Source organism: Leuciscus leuciscus, assembly GCF_965113295.1.
Source record: "Leuciscus leuciscus genome assembly, chromosome: 1".
NCBI lineage: Eukaryota > Metazoa > Chordata > Actinopteri > Cypriniformes > Leuciscidae > Leuciscus > Leuciscus leuciscus.
The window spans coordinates 72,514,796-72,535,446 of NC_138725.1; the positions used below are offsets into that span (position 1 = coordinate 72,514,796).

Sequence of the window (20,651 nt, forward strand, 5' to 3'; positions counted from 1 at the left end):
GGAACAATAGTTGTGGGGTGTATTAACTGTGAGATATTTGACAGGCCATAGAGAAAGTCTGCAGAGATTTAGTGAAAGGCTATGTGATCTGCATTACAAAAATCTAAGATGGAGAAGAGCAAACAGGGCATAAAACAAAGCAGGAGAGTTTTAAACTGAAAGATGTGCTCTATTTAAGTGTTAAACTCAATAAATGAGGATGAATTATGTATAACAGGAGAAAAAGAACGGGATCAATTTGACAGTAATTCTCAGTGGGGGGATGACAGGTTCAAAACGAAACAGTTAATTGAAGAAATGAGAGAGTGGATTCTGTCCTTCTGCAAGACTGTGGCCAGAAACTTAGATAATCAAAGATTCACACAGTCTGAAGTTAATTTAATTCAGTGTTAAAAGATTCATATTTACCACACCAAACATGACAACTGTTTTGTGTGGCTGTGTCAATGTAGCCCATGTGAAGCAAAAGCATCCTGCAATCTGTATCTCCTTCATCTTGGAAGACTTCAAAAGTCTTAAACTTAAAATTGAATTAATGCTAAGATTTTTTTAAACAGAAATGTTGGGCAGTGTCAGTGTTTAAGTCTATCTTTCATTAAATAATCTGGCTAATTTGAACAAGTATCCAGCTAACACTAATGTGGTACTTTGAACGTAATGTACAGGTTAAATTTATTCAAAGCAGTTAGTTGAACTTTGGATTTTTTTTTTTTTTTTTTTTTTTTTTACTCACTTAAGTAGGACTGAAGTCAAGTCAAGTCAAGTCAAGTTTATTTGTATAGCGCTTTTCACAATACAGATTGTATCAAAGCAGCTTCACAGTATTAAATTTAAATAATACAACAAAGTTTGTTTCAAGAGGAATTTATTGATTGATAAAATTAAATTAAATATCCCCAAGTGCATCTTAATATGTAATTTTATTATTACTTCTATTGCCTTTGAAATGTAAAGTGTCTGCAGAATAAACTGACAAGCAATTATAGAAACAATAATATACTTTAATGTCATTTATATTGAAATATGATTTGTCATGTATTTAAATATATTTGTAATAATGAAGTTTAGCAATTTATCCATCCATCCATCCATCCATCCATCCATCCATCCATCCATCCATCCATCTTCTTCCGTTATCCGGGGCCGGGTCGCGGGGGCAGCAGTCTAAGCAGAGACATCCAGACTTCCCTCTCCCTAGACACTTCCTCCAGCTCTTCCGGGGGGACACATATGCGTTCCCAGGCCAGCCGGGAGACATGATCCCTCCAGTGTGTCCTAGGTCTTCCCCGGGGTCTCCTCTCGGTGGGCCGCATCCGGAACACCTCCCCGGGAAGGCGTCCAGGAGGCATCCGGAACAGATGCCCGAGCCACCTCAGCTGGCCCCTCTCGATGTGGAGGAGCAGCGGCTCTACTCTGAGCTCCTCCCGAGTGACCGAGCTCCTCACCCTATCTCCAAGGGATCGCCCAGCCACCCTGCGGAGAAAGCTCATTTCGGCCGCCTGTATCCGGGATCTTGTTCTTTCGGTCATGACCTACAGCTCATGACCATAGGTGAGAGTAGGAGCGTAGATCGACCGGTAAATCGAGAGCTTCGCCTTGCGGCTCAACTCTTTCTTCAGCACGACAGACCGGTACATCGACCGCATTACTGCAGAAGCTGCACCGATCCGTCTGTCAATCTCCCGTTCCATCTTTCCCTCACTTGTGAACAAGACCCCAAGATACTTAAACTCTTCCACTTGAGGTAGGAACTCTCCACCAACCTGAAGCGAGCAAACCAACCCTTTTCCAACTGAGAACCATGGCCTCGGACTTGGAGGTGCTGATTCTCATCCCAGCCATTTCACACTCGACTGCAAACCGTACCAGTGCATGCTGAAGGTGCTGGTCTGATGATGCCAAAATGACAACATCATCCGCAAAAAGCAGAGACGAAATCGTGTGGTCCCCAAACCGGACACCCTCCGGCCTCTGGCTGCGCCTAGAAATTCTGTCCAATTATGAACAGAACTGGTGACAAAGGGCAGCCCTGCCGGAGTCCAACATGCACCAGGAACAAGGAACTTACTGCCGGAAATGCGAACCAAGCTCCTGCTCCGGTTGTACACGGACCGGACAACCCTTAGCAAAGGGCCCCGGACCCCATACTCCCAGAGCACCCTCCACAGGACGCCGTGACTTTTTTTATAAGTTATACAAGACTCAACTCATTCTGTAAAGTTGGTTTTGTATAATTTAAGTTAAAAAGACTTATACACTCAAGTTCATTGTCCTTTTTTTTACAGTGAGGACAAAAGTGTATTAAAACAGTTACTTGATATGTAAAATAAAACCTTTAATTTGACATTATTGCAATTTTTTGGCTACCTTTGAGTTAAAGTAACTTAGAATATTAAAATCACTTAAAATAGGTAACACTTTAGTTGACATTTAGTTGCAAAGTTACTTATACAGTAGAATGCCGTAGACCGAAATAAAGTGTTACCGTTCTTTTACGTTCAACAGAAGAAAGAAAGTCATACGGGGGTGCGTTTCCCGAACAACGACGTAACTCGCTGCTTAACCACCATAGTGCGATGCATCGTTGAAGAAATCAACTAGCTAGTCACGACTGTTTCCCGAAACCATATTGTCGCAAATTGGTCGTTCAACCATGTTGGTTTATGACGTCACGCACGTGGTGGAGTAATAAAATACCTTCTTTTAATGAATCTTGTTTGAGTTCAAATTAACGCTAGATGTTTTGCTATAAATTACAGACATGGCATCTGAGGACTATTTCTCATTTTTCTCAGTTATTTTGCTTTATTTCCAGATTCAATCATAGGCTCGTTCTTACGTGGTAGAGCACGTTCGCACATGCGCAGTCTTCAAAAACGGTGCTTTAAATCTCTTGACAAACTAAAAGACGTAAACTACATTTGAATGTATTCTAATCTAAATAAAAGACACAGGTTGCACTGGATGTCAGCTTGCTTATTTGGCTCAAGATAAGGATTTATTGAGTCCACATGTCATGCAAACTAGAAACTCTGCTTCTAAACACAGGTCGAGAGCTGTCGTTCCAACTACACAACTTTGTGATGCTGTTTGCGAATGTTCGTTAGAACGATGGCTTCGGGAAACACTGACTCGTTGAACTATGCTGATAACGACGGAACTTGCGAACATAGTTGGCTAACGACGCTTTCGGAAACGCACCCCAGGTTTGGAACTTCATGAGTTTGAGTAAATGATGACAGACGTTAAATGCATGACTGAACTATCACTTTAAATCCATTCTTCAGAATTCTGTAGCTTTAGCTCCATCACAGAAAAAGCAAAGTCTGCACTCCATTTGGGCTTTATACCATTTTAAGCTTCACGGTTCCTTTAATTCTTATATTAAACAGAAGTTGTTAAAAATCACGAAGTGTGGAGGTTTGCGGTTTGATGGAAGCCACGAGGAGTCTTCAGTGAGTCAGTGTTTGTGGTTGTTTGGAGGGTAAAAGGTGCAGGAGGGTGGGCAGCTTCAGGCTCCAGCAGTCTCATAGCCCAGGAGGAGCAGAGGATGGAGGAGTGGGCCGCTGGGACGCACGCTCGCTTCTGTGGAGGCTGTGGGTGTGGAGATCCCACAGGAACATTGTTCATAGCCATCGAATATGGAACCTGCTGAGACCCTGGAAGTGAGACGCAACTTATGGATGAAGTGAAACTTTAATGAACGTAATACTGAAAACAAACTCGTTATGCAACTAGACTTTTCTTCACTTTAATGAGTCAAAAATGAAAAAAAATTGATGTGAGAACTTATTTACTTATATATCTAACATAACACCGAATCTCAGCGGAGTAATCATTATTAATCAATAATTAAATACAGGCCAATAATATGCTGAATAATTATTAAAATTAATCTCACAAATCAATATTTGCTGAGAAAATATAAGTTAATTAAAAAACATATTTAATTGTGGCAGATAAGTACAAAATTCATAATACAACAAAGGTCATACAGTATTTGATTTAACATTTTATTTAAAATTTGAAATTGGTTTCACTTTATTTTAAGGTGACGTAGTTACATTGTAATTATTCAAATAAGTAATATTAATTAACTACATGTACTTACTATAGAGTTACAGTTAAGGTTAGGGATTGGTTTAGAATTTTACTTGTAATTATGCTACCGTAAAAAACACAACTTAAAAAAAGTTGAAATGACTGATTTTGTTGTGTTGGTTCAACAAAAAAACACACTGTAAAAATCTCTTACAACAACAACAACAAAAACTTAGTACTAATTTCCCCTTGCTTTTTCTTGTTGACTCAGCTATACGAACTGAAAATAAGTTGTCTGTGACACAAAAAAATTAAAAATAAATAAAAATTGTTTTCTGGAGAGGTGCAACTATTCTGTAACAAATCTTTTGTAGTTGAGCCAATTCAAAAAAATTCAGCCGTTTATTTGCATGACAATGGCATTTGGGGGGCCTGAAAATGCAAGCTTTTGAAAATTGGTTTTAGTTTTTGTAAACAATACCATTATTGTCTCTGTGTAAACTACAAAAAACATGACGTTGTGAAAACGGTGACATCATGCGCATACATATTACATGTTCAGTCATATATAGCATATAGCACGTAGTGTTTCTTTACAAAGTGGCATCACCATCTACTGGCCTGGCATGAACAGGACGTGAACAGGGATCATTTTGACAATGTTGTCATCTGTACGTGAAAAATGCGAATGAAAAGCTTTTCCGTTTTTAGTAAATTGCTGTCGTGTAAACAAAATTTCTCAGCATGAATTTGCATCAGTCAGGTCTCCAATGGAAATGAATGGAGCTCCGAGTGACACTGGGCTTTACAGCACATTCACTTCCATTAATTTAATTCAGTTTATGATGACACAAGCTGCAAATGTTTAGTGGGATAAATAAACGCCTAATGCAGATGTAAGAAGCTAGTGGCGCTTCATAATGAAAGCACGGAGTGAACTGCTCATCCAAAACAGAGCAATCCCTGGGAAAGATTAAACACAACGCCCCGTCAGCAAACACCCACTCTCTGATACACGGATGCATGACTGCACAACACCTCCCGTACAGTACATGCTCAAGAGACCGCAGTGGATTTGAATGGAACATGACCACAGGAAGAATGTAACAGCCGTAAAGCTTGTCCAACTAAATTTCAATCGACCACGTAAGATATATCATATCCATAACACACATCACTTCCTGAGCTTCCTCTTCTGGAAGATGCTTAATATTCATAAAAGCAGCCAAAGCTTTGTTTCTTTTTCCCTATTGGATTAGTCAGCAATTTCAACCAATCTAAAACATTGTTATAACCATCATCATAAAACTATGATTTAAACTATTGATTTTAAAACCTTTTAGGTCACACTTTAGGTGTCTTTAAAGGGATAGTTCACCCAAAAATTATAATATTCTGTCATTAATAACTTCCAGGTCAACAGTGTTAATTATAGATGTGATTGTAGATGTACTGAAACTAATTACAGCTACTTTTACATGCATGTATTTTTTTTTAAACATAAGTACAATGTAAAACATGTACACATTAAGTGCATTGTATTAAACGATTAATTTAAATGTAAGTAAATAGTAGTTAAAGACCAGATTTTCAAGATGGAATTAAAGTAATTATACTGAACTAAAATAAAAACAACAAATATAACATTGCTATTTATATAAAAAAAAATACAATTACATTGTAAATACAACTTGTAATTACATTTCAGACTGCATTAAAGTAAAAATTAATTTGGAGAAGCAAAACAATAATAACCTTTTGAACTACTATGAGTACCTGGTTATTGCTTTATAATTTATATAGTTTTGACAGTATTCTTTCAAATTTCGTCTCCTTTTCTCATCGCTTTCTGCATTTTTCATGAATTGTTTATTTTGCCAACGGTTTGCCTAACGCTCAATTGTTTAGCAGGCACTGCAGATGTCAGTCTGCTCAAAAGGGGGAAGATGTTAAAGATTTCGTGAATTTCAATTCATCTCTGGTACGACTCTGCCGCTTCCTGGCATTCTGTTCTGCTGCTGTGCACACAGACATATAATCTTTTATTAATATCTGCTTCTGCTCCTCCAATCTTCTCAAACCCTCAAGTCCAAACAAACAAACCACCCAAATCCTATCTGCAGTCACCTCTCCAGCCCTCCGAGGGAAATCTGAGGGATTGCCTGGCTCCTCCTCTCAGTCTTCTCTAGAAAACTTTAGAGAGTTATGTGAGGTTAAGTGAGGAATTCACAACTCTGTAGATAAAGAGTCAGGGAAGTCAGAGAGCCTGGATTGGCACGTACAGTCCCAGCCAAAGCTTTGATTATTGTCTTGTTTGCATTTGAACACTATAGTGGTTGACAAAGAAAGAACACTATGTTTTAAGGAGGGAACTTAACAATGAAAAACAGATTCAGAATCGATTTACAATGCGGTGTCTCAACTACAGTGTTTTCAGATCATGTCCCATTGATTAAAATTATAAAGGAAAACACATCTTGTGGTGATGGAGGCTTTACATTGGGAATAGCAGGAAAAAGTGAAAAAAGAAGTGTGCTTAATTGCATTGAATGTGCACTTGTAGTGTACTTCAAATCTTAAAAGTACCACATTTGCTTGTTAAAACTGGACTTTCAGATAATACTATAATAATGAAATAAAAGGCCACTTAAGTGCACTTCAAGAGAGTAATCACTATGTTTCAAGTCCACTTTTAAAAAGTCCACTTTGTAATAATGTTAAATTCAAAGTTTTACTTTAAAGTAACGCATTATGTTTTCATAATCTTTTGCCGTACTTTATAGAAGCACTCTTATTTTGATGTGTTGACTAACATTCCACATCAGACGGGAAACCGATTTGATTTGCTGGGTTTGTGGAGCAGATACTGTATATGAATCAGGTTACTAGGTCCATGAAATCCTTCACTCACGTGCACATTATCATTAAATCATTCTAAACACCGAAACGAACAATGAATGTGATTGTTCTAAGAACCAGGCCAGAGACGTGCAGCACAGAGAGCACAGTTTCAAACCAAAGGGAATTATGTGACCTCTAAAGGTTTTATCAAAAAGCCTTTCTGACAAATATAAATTTAGATGACTATTAGCACAATATATTGGATATTAATATATAAAAATAGCAATGTGAATCAGCACAAAGCTACCAAACGTGAGGTCAGTGTTTGAAATTAATACAATGAATAACAATGCGTTTGCATTTGGTATGAGAAAAATATCTAAGCTGCTGGGTCTTCAAAAAGACTGACTCTCAAAGCTACTTGAGTTACCTAAAGATTGATTTTTCTGTGTGTGTGTGTGTGTGTGTGTGTGTGTGTGTGTGTGTGTGTGTGTGTGTGTGTGTGTGTGTGTGTGTGTGTGTGTGTGTGTGTGTGTGTGTTGGGATATGTGGTTTACACGGACAACACGCCGGACATTTCACCTGGGCTCCCCGGACCTAAGGGTAATACGGGGACTATGCCAAGGTCCTCATAAATCAAAGAGTGTAACTGCATTTGTTAGTGTCTGAACAACATAAATTCTCTTTTTCTTTGAAAGTCCTTATTTACCACTTGACCTGATTTTGAGTGTATGCCAGTGTATAGAACAGCGACCCCACAGCTGGGTTTTATATTGCAGTTTCATACACATTTCTGATACACACGGTGCATTTTGGCGGGCCGTCTTGTGATTGGCTGGTTTGCGCACGTGGGCGGTAACAAACAGAAGTCGACGGGAAGCTCCGCCCACAGCACATGGCCCAGCTGTCGCTAATTAAATACCTAATGGACCACACCTCGGAAGTGTCAGCTCGACGTCGTTGGGTTTACTGGATTAAATACATACAGGTAATAATTATATTTATACATATAGTTGCATTTTTGCATGAAGTGTTTCCTATTTGCAAGAAATTGTAACTTGTAACTTACAATTACTGTAAAATGCTATATATTTACCACAATATTAGCTGAGCTAGCTTGAGTGGCTATCAACATGTCCTGCTCATTAAGCCTCGGGCTAAAGAGGTGGAGGACATCAGGTAGAGATGAGGACAGAAGTAACATTGCGAGCAGGTCAAATTTGGTAGTTTTGTTTTTAAAATGAAAGCTAGCTAGGTTAAGTTGAGCTGTGGCTACCGCATGGCTTAATGAGCAGGGCGAAGCTAGTTAAAGCCTTAACTTTTACTACAGACATTGTGTTTGTTTTATAGAATTAAATATTTTCTTAGTAGCCCAACATTATTTTGTTTAAATATGAAGTTGCAGTGACACAGGAAGGCTGTGATATCATTAATATGAGTACTTTCAGGCCATTAAATAAATGTAATGTGTTTATGATGTTCTGTTAGTGTACTAAACCTGTAAGATAAATTAATTGGTACCATAGTAACCAACCACAATGATCAATATACAAAACATGCTGTGTGTAGAGTGTTATTTAAAAAAAAAAAAATTAAAAACAGTGTTTTTATATTCTTGACTTTATTTAACTAACTTTGTGAAATTGTTAGTTCTCATATAAGAAATGCTTTAACCATAGAACATTTCACATACCAAAACACTGTACATTTTCCATCAAGCTTCAGGTGGAACATGATTTTTATAGCTTTTGTTAGCACCACCTAACCAGCACACCATAGATGATACTGACCATTACAGAATGTAAGAACAAAAACAATGAAGTCATCAAATGCTGTGTTCATCAGTGTAGTTTTCATAATCCACGGTCTACAATATATATATATATTTTTTTTTTTTATACAGGGCCTTGATGATGAAATGTCTCCAAAGATGTGTTGTACCACAAATCCCCCATCCACAACTGATGATACTGAAGAGGTATGTCCTCACAAAAGATAGATTTTTATTAATGTCTTGCACTTGATTGTTAATATCAGAAAAGTTGTCAGTGAGTTTTAAAGCAAGGTTTTCCTCTGTCTTTCTGTCAACACTAGAATGGTTTCTTTTTTTATTCAGATGTCAAATGTCCTCTCTAGTGTCAGGCTCCCAGGACTTTCTCTTTATTGTCCTTTGTCTCTGTTTGATCTTCTACAGCTGACCACTGAGAGCAAGTGCACCCATACAGCCGTCAGCCACCCGAATCAGACTAGTCCAGAGCTCGGCCCACTCACCAAGGTTGGAGAGGTAAATTAAATTTGATGTACAACTTATTTGTGGCAAAATGTTAAATATGCCAACCTATTTCAATATATGTGTGTGTGTGTGTGTGTAGTCACCTGAGTAGAACATGCTTTATGTGGACAGTCGCCTGAGTAGAACATGCTTTATGTGGACAATGGAATGGAAGGACAGTCAGTATAATATCTGAGTGTATGTGTGTGTGTGTGTGTGTGTAGTCACCTGAGTAGAACATGCTTTATGTGGACAGGCGCCTGAGTAGAACATGCTTTATGTGGACAATGGAATGGAAGGACAGTCAGTATAATATCTGAGTGTATGTGTGTGTGTGTGTAGTCGCCTGAGTAGAACATGCTTTATGTGGACAATGGAATGGAAGGACAGTCAGTATAATATCTGAGTGTATGTGTGTGTGTGTGTAGTCGCCTGAGTAGAACATGCTTTATGTGGACAATGGAATGGAAGGACAGTCAGTATAATATCTGAGTGTATGTGTGTGTGTGTGTGTGTGTAGTCACCTGAGTAGAACATGCTTTATGTGGACAATGGAATGGAAGGACAGTCAGTATAATATCTGAGTGTATGTGTGTGTGTGTGTAGTCGCCTGAGTAGAACATGCTTTATGTGGACAATGGAATGGAAGGACATTGTCTAAACATGCTTTTTCAAGCTTCAGTCAGTATAATATCTGAGTGTATGTGTATCAAACACTGAACCCCACCCAAACATGACTTGGGAGGTCCATACAGTTTAGAGGGTCCCGTCCCCAGAGGCATCACTTTGGTTTTTAAGAACACTTGGACTGCCTGCATTGGATCTGTATGTTGGTTTAATGTGAATGCTAAGTTGTTTGGTTACATGTAATGGAAAGGCACCCATTCAACAGCACTGACGAAAATTCATGACAAGATGTCATTTAAAAGAATCATAGCAAATCTAAGAACTATAAAAGGACTAACACCTCACTCCATGTAAAAGCTTAGTCAATTATTCTAGAAGTGCAATCATTCTACGAAGTTGGCTGACAATAGATAAACAACAAAGTAATCAAATGCTGTATTCATCAGTGTAGTTTTCATAGTCTACAGACTGTAGTCATGTGGCCTGTTCAGTGACTAAAGAACCGTTTCAGAGACTACATGTTTTCCACAAAACACTCACTGAAATACAGCCATGATATCTTTTCACTGAATGCTACACAGGGAACATCTTGTCTTCAAGATATTTATTATAATTGATCTTTTTTTGTTGTTAATTCTTTTTTACAGGGCCTTGATGATGAAATGTCTCCAAAGATGTGTTGTACCACAAATCCCCCATCCACAACTGATGATACTGAAGAGGTATGTCCTCACAAAAGATAGATTTTTATTAATGTCTTGCACTTGATTGTTAATATCAAAGAAGTTGTCAGTGAGTTTTAAAGCAAGGTTTTCCTGTGTCTTTCTGTCAACACTAGAATGGTTTATTTTTTTTTATTCAGATGTCAAATGTCCTCTCTAGTGTCACGTTCCCAGGACTTTCTCTTTATTGTCCTTTGTCTCTGTTTGATCTTCTACAGCTGACCACTGAGAGCAAGTGCATCCATACAGCCGTCAGCCACCCGAATCAGACTAGTCCAGAGCTCGGCCCACTCACCAAGGTTGGAGAGGTAAATTAAATCTCATGTACAACTTATTTGTGGCAAAATGTTAAATCTGCCAACCTATTTCAATATATATGTGTATGTGTGTGTGTGTGTGTGTAGTCACCTGAGTAGAACATGCTTTATGTGGACAATGGAATGGAAGGACATTGTCTAAACATGCTTTTTCAAGCTTCAGTCAGTATAATATCTGAGTGTGTGTATCTAACACTGAACCCCACCCAAACATGACTTGGGAGGTCCATACAGTTTAGAGGGTCCCGTCCCCAGAGGCGTCACTTTGGTTTTTAAGACTGCCTGCATTGGATCTGTATGTTGGTTTAATGTGAATGCTAAGTTGTTTGGTTACATGTAATGGATAGGCACCCTATTAGTTATACTGGGCTACATGAAGTCAGCTCCAGGCACTGAGGCTAACCACAAATTCTCCATCTACAATTCAAAAATATGAAGAAGGTATATCTTCATATAGGATATGCTTTAAATAAGCTGCATTCAAACATTCAAAGGAAAAAACTAAAACTCAGATAATATCTACAAGGGCTAATTTCTGTACAAACCTTCAATTTCAATCTCATCCAGTGACTTCCCCTGCATGCTGGAAAGGTTTCCTTTCTCCATTGACAAAAGGAGTTTGGAAATCTTAGCCAGTTGTGTTGTGGGAACTGGTAATCTGTAGAAGTCGCGGTGAACACAAATGTGTTCATCAGTGTAGTTTTCATAGTCCACGGTCTACAATATTTTTTGTTTGTTTTTTCCTTTTTACAGGGCCTTGATGATGAAATGTCTCCAAAGATGTGTTGTACCACAAATCCCCCTTCCACAACTGATGATACTGAAGAGGTATGTCCTCACAAAAGATAGATTTTTATTAATATCTTGCACTTGATTGTTAATATCAGAAAAGTTGTCAGTGAGTTTTAAAGCAAGGTTTTCCTCTGTCTTTCTGTCAACACTAGAATGGTTTCTTTTTTTATTCAGATGTCAAATGTCCTCTCTAGTATCACGCTCCCAGGACTTTCTCTTTATTGTCCTTTGTCTCTGTTTGATCTTCTACAGCTGACCACTGAGAGCAAGTGCACCCATACAGCCGTCAGCCACCCGAATCAGACTAGTCCAGAGCTCGGCCCACTCACCAAGGTTGGAGAGGTAAATTAAATTTGATGTACAACTTATTTGTGGCAAAATGTTAAATCTGTCAACCTATTTCAATATATGTGTGTGTGTGTGTGTGTGTAGTCACCTGAGTAGAACATGCTTTATGTGGACAGTCGCCTGAGTAGAACATGCTTTATGTGGACAATGGAATGGAAGGACAGTCAGTATAATATCTGAGTGTATGTGTATGTGTGTGTGTGTGTGTGTAGTCACCTGAGTAGAACATGCTTTATGTGGACAGTCGCCTGAGTAGAACATGCTTTATGTGGACAATGGAATGGAAGGACAGTCAGTATAATATCTGAGTGTATGTGTGTGTGTGTGTGTGTGTAGTCACCTGAGTAGAACATGCTTTATGTGGACAATGGAATGGAAGGACAGTCAGTATAATATCTGAGTGTATGTGTATCTAACACTGAACCCCACCCAAATATGACTTGGGAGGTCCATACAGTTTAGAGGGTCCCGTCCCCAGAGGCGTCACTTTGGTTTTTAAGAACACTTGGACTGCCTGCATTGGATCTGTATGTTGGTTAAATGTGAATTCCCACTCACCAAGGTTGGAGAGGTAAATTAAATTTGATGTACAACTTATTTGTGGCAAAATGTTAAATCTGTCAACCTATTTCAATATATGTGTGTGTGTGTGTGTGTGTAGTCACCTGAGTAGAACATGCTTTATGTGGACAGTCGCCTGAGTAGAACATGCTTTATGTGGACAATGGAATGGAAGGACAGTCAGTATAATATCTGAGTGTATGTGTATGTGTGTGTGTGTGTGTGTAGTCACCTGAGTAGAACATGCTTTATGTGGACAGTCGCCTGAGTAGAACATGCTTTATGTGGACAATGGAATGGAAGGACAGTCAGTATAATATCTGAGTGTATGTGTGTGTGTGTGTGTGTGTAGTCACCTGAGTAGAACATGCTTTATGTGGACAATGGAATGGAAGGACAGTCAGTATAATATCTGAGTGTATGTGTATCTAACACTGAACCCCACCCAAATATGACTTGGGAGGTCCATACAGTTTAGAGGGTCCCGTCCCCAGAGGCGTCACTTTGGTTTTTAAGAACACTTGGACTGCCTGCATTGGATCTGTATGTTGGTTAAATGTGAATTCTAAGATGTTTGGTTACATGTAATGGATAGGCACCCTATTAGTTATACTGGGCTACAAGAAGTCAGCTCCTGGCACTGAGGCTAACTACATATTCCCCATCTACAATTTAAAAATATGAAGAAGGTATATCTTCATATAGGATATGCTTTAAATAAGCTGCATATAAATAAGATACGCTATAAATAACAAAATGCAATAAAAGGGTAATCATATGTATGAGGTAAATTAAATGTCACATTGGTATTGGATTTAAAATGATTGGATATCGACATGTAAATATGAAATATCTTTCTGTCCAAACTATGTGGCGTAAATATAAAATATCTTTGTCCAAACTATGTGGCATAAATAAATACTACAATTAAATTTTTCGCCAACAGTGTCAAAAACACCGCCTTGTGTGCGCAACAGTATCCTCCTTGGACAAGTGTGTTCGTTGTGTGGGACCCGTATCTTCCTTCAAGTGGCTTGGCTATCGATGCACAGGTTAGATATTTAGTGAATTAGTATAGAGTGTAATGTGTTGTGCTCTAACCACTTAAATAGACCTGCAGTGTTAACATTATTTTACTCAAATGTGTTCCAGTTTGTTCAGGGGTCTGGCATAAATCCTGCCTCAAGCAAATTAAAAGAGATGACTTTAACAGCACAGCACAGGTGAGTATCTACTAAGTGAGTGTTGAACTTGAACTGGCTATAAGATTCAATCACCATGTCAAATAATTTGCTTTCTCACCAATTCAGGCGCAGCAGTCTCCTAAGGCTTCTGAGGATGAACTGCTGTCAGATCAGGACAAAATTCCACATCCAGAATTGGACCAAATATCATCTGATGATGCTGAGGACATGTCTGACAAGGAATACATACCTGATTCAGAGTCAGAATATGCTTTGTCACTACTTGCCAGTAGAAGAACTGAATGTGGCATTTGTGCCATAAATGTCTTCCTGTTTGCAAGACCAACGTCAATGAGCCACTACAGAGGACATGATTGTTTGCATGTTCATGCAAGCCAGTGTGGAGCAAAGCACCCTGAGTACCTTAGGTCAACGCAACTCAGGAAACATGTTGCCACACTCTCACAAGTCCTTAATTTAAAACACAATGAACTTGATCAGGTTGCAGATTTCCTGGGTCACGACATCCGTGTTCACCGCGACTTCTACAGATTACCAGTTCCCACAACACAACTGGCTAAGATTTCCAAACTCCTTTTGTCAATGGAGAAAGGAAACCTTTCCAGCATGCAGGGGAAGTCACTGGATGAGATTGAAATTGAAGGTTTGTACAGAAATTAGCCCTTGTAGATATTATCTGAGTTTTTGTTTTTTCCTTTGAATGTTAATTTATAATCATCTAGACTTGGCGTAGTCAGCATCCCTTTCCAAGAAAAAAAAAATCACCTTTCATGTCCAAGTATGAGTCGAGGACTACTATTCAGAAATATAAACTTAAGTCTACAGTATGGCTGGACAGTAATTCAAAATTATGTTTGTGTAGGTGCAGTCGAATTACTTTAAATATGAACCTAATATCAGATTGTGTAATCATTTATCTTATGTGCTCATGGACCACATTAAACATAAACGCAGGTATAATAGCTCAAAACTACTCAAGTAAAAATAGTTACTTTGCAAAAAGTGGCAAGTACAAAACCAAGTACTATCTTTTCCTTATTTGATGTGGCTATTTCAACCACAGATTTTTATGTCCAGCTATTTATGAGAGTTTTACCAGAGCTGTAAACTATTTGAGTAAATGTAATTAGTAACAGTACAACTACAAAGTAGCCAAAAAGTTATGCAATTACAAATTACATTTTGCATGGCACCTAACTTTTTCTGCAGCAGTTTGTTTTTGCTATAAAGAAGTGATATTTCCATCTAAGTGGCATTGACTGAACTATATCTTGTGCGTTTTGCCCTTACTCACCCAAACTTGTCAACAAGTCTACTTTACATGAATGCGAGTGCATTAGTAGGTGCTAAATCGCAGACGTTTGATTTAGATGAAGTCAGGACTGCAGCCAGTGATGAGTCCAAAACCAGCACATCCAGTGCAAGTAGACTTTGACTATTTAATTTGACTTAACATAAAAAAATTTTATCCACCATATTGACAAGGCCTTTTTGAAGGATATTGGTTTACGTGTGGCCTTTTTGTGCACTTGAGCTTAACTGAGACTTGAGAGTTTGTAGACGTTTAAATAGATAGTTCACCCAAAAATGAAAATTGTCATAATTTACTCACCCTCAGGTTGTTCCAAACTTGTCTTTGTTCTGCTGTACTAGTCAATGGCTGGCAAGATCTGCTTGGTTAAAAATATATAAAATATCTATCTATGTGTACAGCAGAACAAAGAAATACAGGTTTGGAACAACTTGAGGTTGACTACATGAAGACAGAATTTTCATTTTTGGGTGAAAAATCCCTTTAAGAGGCTGTTGTGTCGACCCTGATTTATTAGACTATTGAGGTGTTCAGTTTTATTTAGATTTTAGAAAATAAACATGACTTCTCATTTTACAAATCAATTGTTTCTTATTTTCACCTGCCTGTCTCAGGTGTCAAGGACTAGTGCATCTTTGAGCCTAGATTTAGTAGAAGTAAAATACTAAAGTATTGTTAATCACTTTTACTCGTATTGGTAACTTGTAATAGAGTAATTTATGCTGCAAGGTATCTGTCTTTTTACTCAAGTATGGTTTTCAAGTACTCTTTACACCTCTGAGTTTTACTAATGCCATTTTCCAGATGAGATTGCGTTAAGTGATGCTGAAGACAGTGGGAGCGAATCTGATGACAGCAACACAGATCTCACCGCATCAGAGTTTGGAACTGTGGAGCCTATGGTTTCTGACTCTACAACCACAGAGCAAGACCATGACATGGGAGACTTTGGTATGTTAACTCAATTCATAGTCACTGCTGATAAAATGTATATTTTCCTGTGACAAAAGTAACTTGTTAAATTGTTTTCAACAGGATCAGTGTCATTTGTGTCGTCCACAGTAAGTGAGAGTGTACCTCCCTCTGAAGGTAAGATTCAGATTCAAGACGTTTATTGTCTATGCACAGAAGAAACACAGTGGTTTATACCCTACAATGAGATTCTTATTTTGCCCAACTCCCTTAAAGGGATACTTCACCATTTTTTCATATTAAACTGTTATTCCCTTAACTAAGATGAGTTGATGCATACCTCTCTCATCTCAGTGCGTGCACTCAATCGCTCTGGCGCGCGGCGACAGTTTGATAGCACTTAGCTTAGCCCAGATCATTCATTAGGGACCAAACAGAAATGAAGCTAGAAGCGACCAAACACCTCCACGTTTTCCCTATTTAAATACAGTTACACGACCAAGTATGGTGACACAAAATAAAACGTGGCGCTTTTCTAAGCGGGTAAAAAGGATAACTGTAGTGTATGGCGGAATAGCACTGGGAGCACTTCGACTAGGTGTAAAAAGCAGAGCCGGACATTAACGGAGTACATTTACTTGAGTACAGTACTTAAGTACAATTTTGAGGGATCTGTACTTTACTCGAGTATCATTTTTGGGGAGTACTCATGACTTTACTCAAGTACATTTGAGAGGCAAATATTGTACTCTTTACTCCACTACATTTCTATCCATAACCGTGAGTACCCGTTACTTCTAAAAAAGAAAAAGAAAAATCTCGGAAACCCTCAATTTGTTGTTTCCCTCTCAAACGTGATTGGATTGTGTAGGCGCCACTGATTGGGACAGCCTATCAGCAATCACCTTCAGCTTTCCGCCAAAGGTCAACTCCATGGTCAGATTTAGATAAGAGACGAAACCATGGATGAAACAATGGATGAAGACGCAGCAGGTCCGTCCCGGGAATGTGCCAACCCGTGGCCCCACCTCGCCAGACTATTTCAATTTTCTGAACAAGTTAATGATAGTTTTCGCTTCAAGTGTTTGCTGTGTTTACCAATGTAAGCACTGTGGCAGTAGTAATGCAATATTTAGAAAATGTACTCTTGTACTCTTGATACTCAAGTACTTTTAAAAACAAGTACTTCAGTACTTTTACTTAAGTAGACATCTGACTGTAGTACTTTTACTTGTACTTGAGTAAAATTTAGCAAGGTGTATCTGTACTTTTACTCAAGTAATGAAGCTGTGTACTCTGTCTGCCTCTGGTAAAAAGTCACGTTGGTTCTAATGACAGAAGTGAGAGGGAGAGGATTTTTCAAGCGTGACTTTTTACTGCGCCAAGTCGAAGTGCTCTTGAGTCCCAAGTGCTATTCCGCCATACATTATAGTTATCCTTTTTACCCGCTTAGAAAAGTGCCATGTTTTATTTTGTCACCATACTTGGTCATGTAACTACTTGTGTAACTGTATTTAAATAGGGAAAACGTGGAGGTGTTTGGTCGCTTCTAGCTTCATTTCTGTTTGGTCCCTAATGAATGAACTGGGCTAAGCTAAGTGCTATAAGTGTCGCCGCGCGCCAGTGCGATTAAGTGCACGTACTGAGACGAGAGAGGTATGCATCAACTCGTCTTAGTTAAGGGAATAACATAGTTTAATATGAAAAAACGGTGAAGTATCCCTTTAACATTATTATGCACGTCTTTGTGATGTATTCAACTATCAAAATGCAAGAGTAATCTTAAAGAAAGAGATATAAATGAATAGCCCTAAATTTAACTCTACTGCATTTGTACAAAACATCTTGTCTGCAAGGGAGCATATACACTTACTTTATTATCAGGAAATGTATACTGAATTTGAGGTAAAAGTAAAGTTACCTCCTCTTCACATGTTCTCTTGATTGCCCATGAGTATGTTCTATTAATTCTCTTTTTAGCAAGTTGGTTAAAAGACTAAAAATGAATTGGTCTTGATGACTGAGTCACAACATGCCACAAAATCTGGAAGATTAAGAGGTTAAAAGTAGTATTAAGCTGATTGTTACGTACAGTTTCAATATCAAGACTAAACTTTCAGACCAAGTTCCAACACTATTTAGTTAACCTTATGAAATCAGATTTAAACTGAGAATCAGACCTTAAACCCCATAGTCTTGGTTTCAATTAAAATACGGTGTGTTAAAGTACAATGCCAAAATTACTTAAGACACGTTACTAATTATAGTATTACTTACTGCAATTAATTCAAATAGCAAAAGGTTTGGCCACATAAATAGATGAACAGCAGACATTCTAATAATACTCCATATTGTCCGCACTCTAATGTGGGCTAGTAAAGTTGGTGAAATCACATCGAGTGAGACACCAACTGATACCCAAAGTGAATTAAGAAAAGTAAACTGCAATTTCTTGTCAACTGTGGCATTAACTGACCTCATGTTTTGATGGCTTAAACTGGACAACACATTTAGTGATCTATTCATTTTTGTTTGCCTATCTTCCAGGGAAGTATGCTGATGAGGAACATGGATCCAGAAGAGTGGCAAAGAAAGTGTGGTCTAAGGCTGAGGTCGCTGCAGTAATGCGACACTTCAAAGGTCATATAAGCAGGGGAAAACTGGCCACCAAAACTGAATGCAGTCACTGCAAACTGGTGGAAGACCCCGTGTTGGCACAAAGAACAGTGCAAAATATAAGGGACTTTGTTCGAAATAGAGGAATAGCTGCAAAGAGGCAGTCAGAAAAAGAAAAGATTTAAATACACTGACAATTGTGGTGGTGTTTCTATGTTTGTGTTAAAGGAACACGCCGACCTTTTGGGACTTTAGCTTATTCGCCGTATCCCCCAGAGTTAGACAAGTCCACACACACCCTTCTCATCTCTGTGCATGCCGTAACTCTGTCTGACGCACCCACCGCTAGCCTAGCTTAGCACAAACACTGGAGGTAAACGGCTCCAGCTAGCATACTGCTCCCAATAAGTGACAGAATAACGCCAACATTCTCCTATTTACATTTTGTGATGTGTATAGTCACAGTGTGTATGAATAACAAGGTCACATGATACACAGCCATCTTCTAACCGTATACATACTGGGAACTATATTCTCATAGAATTAACTATATAGAAGACGAAGCACTGCTGGCTGGAGTGATTAGCACAACCCTCTGAGCGAACTCTCTGCTCCTCACCACGGGCTTCTCAGGTCCTGCGAGCAAATCCTTCCGCAGTAGCAGTGCTTCGCCTTCTGAGAATATAGTTCCCAGTATGTATACGGTTAGAAGATGGCTGTGTCTCATGTGACCTTGTTATTTGTACACGCTGTGACTATACAAATCACAACATGTAAATAGGAGAATGTTGGCGTTATTGTGTCACTTATTGGGAGCAGTATGCTAGCTGTAGCCGTTTACCTCCAGTCTTTGTGCTAAGCTAGGCTAGCGGTGGGAGCGTCAGACAGAGTTACGGCACGCACGGAGATGAGAAGGGGGTGTGTGGACTCATCTAACTCTGGGGGATACGACGAATAAGCTAAAGTCCCAAAAGTCCAAAGTTCCTTTAATGTTTTAAATAGAGGCCGTCACAAAAGCAAACTGTAAAACAGCTTTTATTTTATTTTATATATTTTTTTATTTTTTGTTATGAGCAACCATGGGTCTTTTGAAGTTGGGTAAGAATGACTTATTTTACCTTTTTTGCTCCATTCTCATTGTCATGGCACTGGTGTTGTGTGACAATCTATTGTTTAGCTCTTACAGGCTGTTATCTGGCTGTTAGTCAGTGTCACCAACTAACAATGGTGATGTTAGAGTTGTGCAATAAAATAATAATTCAAGTCCCATTAATGCTTGGTGGTGTCAGGTTAATGTGTATTTATGTTAATGTGTATTTATGTTAATGAGCAAGTGACGTCATTGTCCCTTTAAAGTCCCAATAATGTTTGTTTTGGTCCTTATAAGTCACATATTCTTCAAAAAGAGAACTGTCTCTATAAACCACAATAGTTTTAGGGTGGTGTGTATCACGCTCTGAAGGGTGTATCTGAAGTCTAAAGTGTCCTGAATTTTTTCCAAATTTTTTTGAGTGTTTTAATCTAACTCTCATAGCTCTAGGACCTCAGGAAAGGGTAGTCCATCTAAACCACCACCGGGCCTGTTTGGAGAAAAAGTCTGGCTAATCCACATAAACCAGTATGTGTGTGTGTGTGTGTGTGTGTGTGTGTGTGTGTGTGTGTGTGTGTGTGTGTGTGTGTGTGTGTGTGTGTGTGTGTGTGTGTGTGTGTGTGTGTGAACTGTGTTTAAACAGAGGACATGTTCCCTGAATCCTTAAGTCGACTGACAGTGAGTTATGTCTTTATTCTCTCAAAAAATAAGGTTGCAGGGATGAACTGGCCTTAAGTAGTCCTGGGACTTTTCCCAGTGGGTTGGTCGACTTGACCCAGCTTTTCGAAACTAAATTTAGATATAAATTAAATTTAGAAAGAAAAAGTGCAGACACCATCAGAGTGGCCCAATTAAGCCATGGTGGAGGATCCTGGCATAATATGTTCTCTTGGGCCTCCCCACACGCAGACCTCAGACACACGATCCACTTCTCAAACACACATTCAGGGCAGATTTCCAAAATTGCACACGGCCTAAGTTCTGGCCATCCCTCC

General features: G+C 38.7%; 1 protein-coding gene and 1 long non-coding RNA gene across 2 annotated transcripts in view; both read left to right on the top strand.

The window, feature by feature from the left end:
* Window positions 1-20,651, top strand: part of LOC309512741 — a 334,001-nt gene that overhangs the window by 88,229 nt on the left and 225,121 nt on the right. The window lies entirely within an intron of this gene.
* LOC309511734 (uncharacterized protein) lies at window positions 13,443-19,936 on the top strand. Its single transcript, XM_082187033.1, has 6 exons — window positions 13,443-13,573; window positions 13,674-13,744; window positions 13,832-14,369; window positions 15,843-15,989; window positions 16,074-16,127; window positions 18,498-19,936. Exons 3-6 carry the CDS (start codon window positions 13,934-13,936, stop codon window positions 18,749-18,751), a joined length of 891 nt encoding a protein of 296 aa, XP_082043159.1. The 5' UTR covers window positions 13,443-13,573; window positions 13,674-13,744; window positions 13,832-13,933; the 3' UTR covers window positions 18,752-19,936.